We start from the raw sequence: 8,196 nt of genomic DNA, 5'->3' as shown, positions 1-8,196 counted from the left end.
ATATGAATTAGATGTGATTCACATGTAATTCTCATATGAATTACATGTGATTCAAATGTAAATCACATATGTATTTTTATGAGTGTTTTTGCATCAACCGTTTTTTTTTCTTGTAGATTTGAAAGAAATTGTGGTGAATATTGAAGAGATGAAAAATGGTAAATTGAAGAAAATATGGAAATATTGACATGAAGATATGAAAACGTTTTGAAATTTGTAACATTTTTTATTTTTTATATTTTATTTTGTATCGAATAAAATACTTGTACTATTATGTTTATAAATTAATTAATAAATATGAGATTTGTTGTGATTTACTTACGAATATTATAGTATAAGAAATTTACATATGTGCATTTTAAAAAATATGCAAATATGCACCTAAAAAATTACTTTAAAAAAATGCAGTTTTTTTGAAAAATTTGCAGCTTTTTTATTTAAAAATGCAGCTTTTTTTAAAAAATTGTAGGTTTTTGAAAAAATTATAGTTTTTTTAAAAAAATATTTTTTCAATTTTTTTTTTCAACAATTCATGTTTTCTATAAAAAAAAATCTGCATTTTCTAAAAAAAACGAAAAATACTATTTTATAAAAAATATGAAAATTTGATTTATGATGTAAATTTTTAGACATTTATATTAATATGTTAAATAACACAAAAAATTAAACATTAATTGAGATTGGTAAGATCACAGTTATGTCCTTAATGAATTAATTTTGATCAAACGCTCCACTTTTAGTTCTCGGATTCTCGGAAAACTATGAGTTCTCAACCGATCTCAATCATATATATATATATATATATATATATATATATATATATATATATATATATATATATATATATATATATATATATATATAAGAAGAATGTTTGTATCATTGTCAATTCTAATCTAGATTAACCGGGTCAGATGCATTATCAACAGGATTTGGGTTTAAAATTTAAATCTAATAAAGGATCTTAATTTTTATAATTAAAGAATCTGGATGTAAATTTAATCCACTTATTTGTGAAAGATAAAGATTATAAAACAAAGAAAAAGGAAAGACTTTGGTGAAGGGGAGAAACAGAAAAAGAAAAAGAGTGAGCGTGCGGACACGACATTAGTGATTAGACAAAAAGGTTGCACGTTAGAACGACGGCCGATGGTCGGCTGGTCATTCTCCACTCTTTATTTATCCCTTCGAACCCAAGACACTCCCCCTTTACTAGTTCCCACTTCAATTCTCTCTCTCTCTCTCTCTCTCTCTCTCTCTCTCTCTCAACCTGATGATGAGGACCTTGTGCCCAAACGTAGACAACGAAGATGCTCTTGAAACAGTGCTCGAAGTTCCGATACCGGAGGAAACCTTCGATGATAGCAAGATCAACCACAACACCAACTCTTGGAAAACCTTGAAATCGTGGATGAAACCTCATTCCACCGATCAAAGACGCCAATTTTCTGACTACGGTGGTCGGAACGCTGAAATTCAGCTCTTGCTCGGAGTCGTCGGAGCTCCCCTCGTCCCTCTTCCCATCTCTTCTGGCCACCCCAACATTATCAATCCAGATAACCCCATCGTAAGTCCAATTCCAAGATTTCTTGAATTGAATGAATATGTAATTTAGTTTTCTCTTTGTTGATTGGTGCTAATGAAGTATTGAATCTGACTTATGTAGGAGGCTTCAATGGCTAAATACATCGTGCAACAATATGTAGCTGCGGCGGGAGGAGAAAGGGCGTTGAATTTAGTTCAAAACATGTACGCCGTAGGGACGGTGAAGATGGTGGCGTCAGAGTGCATCGCCGAAGACGGAGTAACTATGAACTGCGGTGGTGGTAAGGCGATGAAGGCCAAAAACATTAAAAACGGCGGCGGTGAGATGGGTGGGTTTGTGTTATGGCAAAAAAGACCGGACCTTTGGTCTCTAGAACTGGTTCTTTCCGGCTATAAAATCAGCGCCGGCAGCGACGGGAAGGTGGCGTGGCGACAGACACCGTGGCACCATTCTCATGCATCTAGAGGCCCCCCCAGACCTCTTCGTCGTTCCTTACAGGTAAAATTCAATTTTGAAACTTTGTCTTTAATTTAACTTTGACTTTTAGGAAAAGAAAATTACCAAAGTCTTTGCCACCCAAATTGATCACTCTAATTTCTCCAAAACTGGGTCCCATTTCAATCAGCCAACCATGATCGTTAGTAGTGGAGCACGTCTTTCACACGTCTTAGCTGCTAATTGTTCCAATCTCATGTCTAATTAAAGTCAACTCTTGATTTTTACAGGGTCTTGACCCAAAGTCAACCGCAAATTTGTTCAACAATTCGATTTGCATAGGGGAGAAGACAATCAATGGGGAAGATTGCTTTGTGTTAAAGCTGGAAGCCGAGCTTTCGACTCTAAAAATACGAAGCAGTACAAACGTAGAGATCATGAAGCACACAATTTGGGGGTATTTTAGTCAAAAAACAGGTCTTTTATACCAACTTAAAGATTCACATCTCATAAGAATAAACACACCTGGAAGTGATAGTGTGTTTTGGGAGACAACCATGGAGTCACTAATCCAAGACTACCGGACCATCGATGGAGTCAACATAGCTCACGGTGGTCAAACCACGGTTTCATTGTTTAGATTTGGTGAGGACTCTGAAAGCCATTCACAGACAAAAATGGAGGAGATTTGGACGATTGAGGAGGTGGATTTCAACATAAAGGGTCTTTCAAATGACTGTTTCTTGCCACCAAGTGACTTGAAGAAGGAGGATGATAAGCAAATTGTTCATGATGCCACGAGTGGTGACAAATTTATTGGAAGCACCAAGTTTGCCTCCAGGAGCCGAGGAAATTCGTCTAGGTTTGGTGTTCATAAGATTGTGGCGATTGATTCCGATGGTTTTGGGGACTTGTGACATTGTTGTTGTTTGATTATATCATGTTTTGTACATATTTTATTGTACAAGTTGTATAATATTTATAGATAGTGAATCGTTTGAGCTTGTGCTCTTAGACGATCTTATATAGGATGTTAGTCGGATTCTTTACTAAAAGTTTATTTACCTAAATGATATGTTTATTTTTGTTGTGCCATAATAGATAAAGTAGATTGATCGTAATGATTTTAGAAAATCTCTTCTACATAAATAAACATACAAAATAAATGGGTTCCTCACTTCCTTTTATGGCTCCTCGATATTGTGATGACGGCGTGATGACGGCTCGCCGTTTAGAGATGATGATAATAACAGTCATTTTTAGGGCTGCTTTGCAAACCTTTTTGGGAATATGACTTATGAAGGTAATTAACTTTTCAGTATGTTAATATCTGGGTAATTATTTTTTTTTTACATATCTAGGTAACAAACTTTTTGAAAATGTTTACATATGACCATTATGACCTGCTATAGCAGATTAAATCCTAGATGTGAACGCTTTCAACAAGTTTGTTACCTAGATGTGTACAAAAAAAATAGTTATCCAAATATAAACAAAACGAAAATTAAAAATTAAATTACATGAATGGTCTCTGTGGTTTGGGGGAATTTGTGGTTTTGGTCGCTAACTTATTTTTTTTAACTTAAATGGTCCGTACTGTTTTTTTATTGCGCGTTTGGTCCTCGTCTTACCTAAAAATACTATTGTGCCCTTATTAATTTATTTTTTTAATTAATTTTCTTATCTATGTATTTATTTTTTTACATATTTAAAAAAAATTAATAGACCACACATATTTGTATCTCTTCGGATTATCCCTACTGTTTATTTTTAATTAATTTATTTTTTTTAACTCGGATGAACCCTACTGTTTATTTTTGTTACGCGTTTGGTCTCTGTCTTATCTAAAAATACTATTTTCTCTTATTAATTTTTTTAATTAATTTTCTTATTTATGTATTTATTTTTTATAAAAAAATTAATATACCCCACATATATGTATCTCATCACCGTAAACCTGAAACCACATTTGAGAAATTTAATTTGAGTCTTACCATTCACCATCTCATCTCTGATCCTCCTCATCTTCTATTTCTTTTCCATCTTTAGTAACATCGACGTGTTCACCGTCCTTTTTTTTGATATTTCAACTCTGACGAACCAACACCATAATCTACTGTCTCTTCATCTTTAGTGGATTGTGGTGTTGATTCGACGGAGTTGTAGGACCGAAAAAAGAAGTGATGATGAAAACATCGATATCACTAAAAATGAAAAATAAATAGAAGTTGAGAAGGATGAAAGATGGGATGGTGAGGAGATACAGATATCTGGGGTCTACTAATTTTTCTTAAACATATAAAGCATAAGTACATAAACAAGAAATTTAATTAAAAAAATTAATAAGGGCACGATAGTCTTTTTAAGTAAGATAGAGACCAAGTTCGTAACAAAATTAAATAGTAGAGACCATTCGAGTTAAAAAATTAAATTAATTAAAAAATAAATAGTATGGATCATCCGAGGAGATACAAATATGTGTGGTCTATTAATTTTTTTAAATACGTAAAAAATAAATACATAGATAAGAAAATTAATTAAAAAAATAAATTAATAAGGGCACAATAGTATTTTTAGGTAAGACGGGGACCAAACGCGCAATAAAAAAACAGTACAGACCATTTAAGTTAAAAAAAAAATAAGTTAGCGACCAAAACCACAAATTCCCTCAAACCACAGGGACCATTCATGTAATTTAATTTTTACTTTTCGTTTTGTTCATATTTGGGTAACTATTTTTTTTTGTACACATCTAGGATTTAACCTGCTATAGCAGGTCATAATGGTCATATGTGAACACTCCAAAAAGTTTGCTACATACATATGTACAAAAAAAAGATAGTTACCCAGATGTGAACATACCGAAAAGTTAATTACCTTGATAAGTCATATTCCCAACCTTTTTATTGAGAGTAAATTTCACTAGACCATTTTATTGAAAGGAATTTGTACCTTTGGTCATAACTTTTTTTTTTTTTTAATTCAGAAGATTTCTAATATTTGTTTTTGTTGCGTGTTTAGTCACTGTCTTATTTAAAAAGACTATTTTGTCCTTAATTTTTTAATTTATTTAAATAAACACACCTCCAACTTCACTTCCACCTTACCTTATCTATCTCATCTTATTTAAATAAATTAAAAAATCAAGGGCAAAATAGTCTTTTAGGTAAAACAGAGACCAAACGCGCAACAAAATCAAACTGTATGGATCTTTCAAGTTACAAAAATAACTTAGGGACCAAACGTACAAATTACCCCAAACTATAAAGAACATTGTTGTGATTTACTCTTTTATTGACCATCTTTGATTGACACCCTCAATGTTTTAACTTTAGACATTTCTTATGGGGTGCCCAAAATTTATCCGGTAATCTGTGAAGGTGATGGTTATAGATATATCCCAAGGTTGTTAAGATCGAGATCTTATACATGATCATTTTCTGCTTTGCAAGATCATGACCGTAAGATCGAATCGGATCGTAATATCCTACCATAAGCATTTTTAAACATAAAAAGTATATATTCATCCATCAAATAACCATCCAGTTAACAATAATACTTTAGAACATAAAAAATATATTTCTAACATATTATTTAACGATAAACAATTCAAAATGGGCATTCTATATGGTTAGTCCAAGAAAAATAATTGATTTTTTTAAAGTACTAACGATCTTGCGATCTTACAATTGATCCTACAGCGATCCTATTGAAAAATGATACAAGTAAGATTGGGATCGTACGGGCTTACGATCAAGATTGCGATTTTAACAGCCTTGAGATATACAATATGTTAGATATATATCGATATACTAATCAAATTCCATTTTTAGTGTTTCTTGTGTACAAAGTTACTATAGGATATGTTTAACAACGAATTTTTGAAAACTTTTAATTTTTAAGAAAAAACTCGATTTGAAAATTTTTTATTTATTTATTTTTTCAGATGTACGAGTTTAAAACTATTATATAAAATAAAAATCGTAATCCAAAAGCTACTTCATAACTTTCAAAAATCTTAATGAATATTTTTTGTACTTTTATATAAATAAACAATATTACCTTCTACTTTTATATACAGGCTAATTTATCAAAAAAAAAAAATCATATTGTAGTGCATTTCTTAAGACCTAGTTTGCTACACTTTACATGAGATTCTGATGATAAGTCATGATGGACTTGGTCTCCTTTAGATATGTATAAAATGTATTTCTATGGAATGTGTAACTGATATAGTAAAACAAGAATTGAAATATTTTGTGCTACCAAAAAAACAAAATAAAATATAGACTCATTCCGATTATAATGCTAAAAACTTGATAAATCTGTCGTGTCCTAATAAGTCTATTATATATTTATATGTAACAATGGTATCATAATTACTATAAAACACATACAGAACAAAATTTTGAGTTTAGATCATGGGTCTTCATAGAAAAAATGGAATCATTTGTAAATTTTTATATGAATCTGTGAATTCCAAGTTGGGCTTAGTAGGATGTGACAGCCCAATGAGTTTTATGTTAGACAAGCCCATTGCTAGATTATTGAAATAAAGAATACTCTAGAAAGGCATCATGCTGCTTGCAGAATTTCTCTGGAACCTTCAGGACACTATCCAAAACCAGTTATATAAACCACGGCTATCAATCGATCAGACAACACAAAATTTCAACTTCCAGTTAGCAATTGTTGGATCTCTCTTTAGGCTTTGCTTAGCGATCAGTAACGAGTATGTCGATCATCCCAAGCTTTTTCGGTGGTCGTCGAACAAACGTCTTCGATCCCTTCTCCCTCGACATCTGGGATCCTTTCGAAGGCTTCCCCTTCAACAACAACAACAACTTCCGTTCTCTCTCCGATCGCGTCGGATCTTCTGAAACAGCTTCGTTCGCGCACGCGAATATTGACTGGAGGGAGACTGCGGATGCTCACGTGTTCAAGGCGGATGTGCCGGGGCTGAAGAAGGAGGAAGTGAAGGTTCAGGTTGAGGACGATCGAGTGCTGCAGATCAGTGGAGAGAGGAACAAAGAGAGTGAGGAAAAGGGAGACACGTGGCACCGTGTTGAGAGAAGCAGCGGGAAGTTTATGCGAAGGTTTAGGCTGCCGGAGAACGCGAAAGTGGATCAGGTGAAGGCGGCGATGGAGAATGGTGTGCTGACTGTCACTGTGCCCAAAGTTGAAGTGAAAAAACCTGATGTGAAGTCGATTCAAATCTCTGGTTGAATTTGAAAGGTATCTCATATATGTGTCGATATTAGGCTAAATTGTAAGTCGAATAATGTCTGTTGTTGAAGTCGAATAGTGTCTCCCAGTATTGCAAATCTACTAATCGAAAATTTTCATTGTACGAGTCGGTTGATTAGGGTTTTCAAGTTGTGTTTGCGTTCGTACGTGCTGTGTAAATGTTTCGTTAATCAGTGAGAACAATGGCAGCTTCAGTAATTTCAGAGGCGTGTTTTCTGCTTCTTTTTTTCCTTTAACAAAAATCGTAAACATATCCTTGTTTGAAGGAAGCAGTTTCATTACGCTCATGGTCATACCAAGATGAACATTATCCATTTTAGTTAAGAGTGTGTTAAGGCACAACTACTTATAGAGGACAAGCAATAACAAGAAATGTGATTGGTTTTTGATTTTTCATTTTATTATTAAATGAGAATGATTTTAAAAATGAAAATTAATAACAATAAGTGGTGTTATAATATGGAGACTGTTTTTTATCATCATATTTTCTAGGAGTGTGCAAAAAAACCACGAAACCCAAAAAACTCCTAACCGGCTAATCCGAAATCGTAGAAAACCATAACCGAAAAAACCGGATATCAACGGGTCGGTTTTTGATTTTCTATCCGTGAACCGAACCATATGATATATATATATATATATATATATATATATATATATATATATATATATATATATATATATACTAGCCGTTTACCCGCGCAAAGCGGCGGACAACAAATAGTTTGTTTCCACAATTAATTTCTTTTCGATGAAGAATGATTATTTTCAATTTAATCATTAGTTTGTTTTAGGAAATATGTCATATTAAAAATAAAAAAAATTCATAAAATGACCAAATTATAGGTTGTTGAGTATTTATTTGGATGAAAAAAATCTGGTCAAAACCTTGGAAGAGAAGATTTATAGGAGTTTGTTTAAATTTCAATATTATTTTATTAGTGACTAGTTGTACAATTAGCTTAATA

At 32.7% G+C, this 8,196-nt stretch overlaps 2 protein-coding genes across 2 annotated transcripts; both read left to right on the top strand.

Annotated features, from left to right (window-relative positions):
• The first annotated feature begins 1,068 nt into the window (after nucleotides 1-1,068).
• On the top strand, nucleotides 1,069-3,073 carry LOC145088528 (uncharacterized). The gene is made up of 3 exons (XM_079026898.1): nucleotides 1,069-1,567; nucleotides 1,667-2,044; nucleotides 2,272-3,073. The coding sequence occupies exons 1-3, from the start codon at nucleotides 1,274-1,276 to the stop codon at nucleotides 2,896-2,898; spliced, it is 1,299 nt and encodes a 432-aa protein (XP_078883024.1). The 5' UTR covers nucleotides 1,069-1,273; the 3' UTR covers nucleotides 2,899-3,073.
• Nucleotides 3,074-6,569: 3,496 nt separating this feature from the next.
• On the top strand, nucleotides 6,570-7,426 carry LOC145088527 (17.5 kDa class I heat shock protein-like). The gene has a single exon (XM_079026897.1). The coding sequence runs from the start codon at nucleotides 6,716-6,718 to the stop codon at nucleotides 7,205-7,207; it is 492 nt and encodes a 163-aa protein (XP_078883023.1). The 5' UTR covers nucleotides 6,570-6,715; the 3' UTR covers nucleotides 7,208-7,426.
• Nucleotides 7,427-8,196: the final 770 nt, after the last annotated feature.

The sequence above is a fragment of the Lactuca serriola genome, chromosome 2 (assembly GCF_051521515.1).
Source record: "Lactuca serriola cultivar US96UC23 chromosome 2, Lser_US96UC23_V15, whole genome shotgun sequence".
In the NCBI taxonomy this organism is placed as follows: Eukaryota; Viridiplantae; Streptophyta; class Magnoliopsida; order Asterales; family Asteraceae; genus Lactuca; species Lactuca serriola.
The sequence above is the reverse complement of the archived record's forward strand: the minus strand, read 5'-3'. Positions and strand labels throughout refer to the sequence as shown.

Bases quoted from the DNA above. Each gene is read 5' to 3' on its own strand.
- LOC145088528 (XM_079026898.1), top strand. From the start codon at position 1,274: ATGATGAGGACCTTGTGCCCAAACGTAGACAACGAAGATGCTCTTGAA. The intron at 1,568-1,666 runs GTAAGTCCAATT...TGACTTATGTAG, and splicing joins TCAATCCAGATAACCCCATC to GAGGCTTCAATGGCTAAATA. The intron at 2,045-2,271 runs GTAAAATTCAAT...TGATTTTTACAG, and splicing joins CTCTTCGTCGTTCCTTACAG to GGTCTTGACCCAAAGTCAAC.
- LOC145088527 (XM_079026897.1), top strand. From the start codon at position 6,716: ATGTCGATCATCCCAAGCTTTTTCGGTGGTCGTCGAACAAACGTCTTC.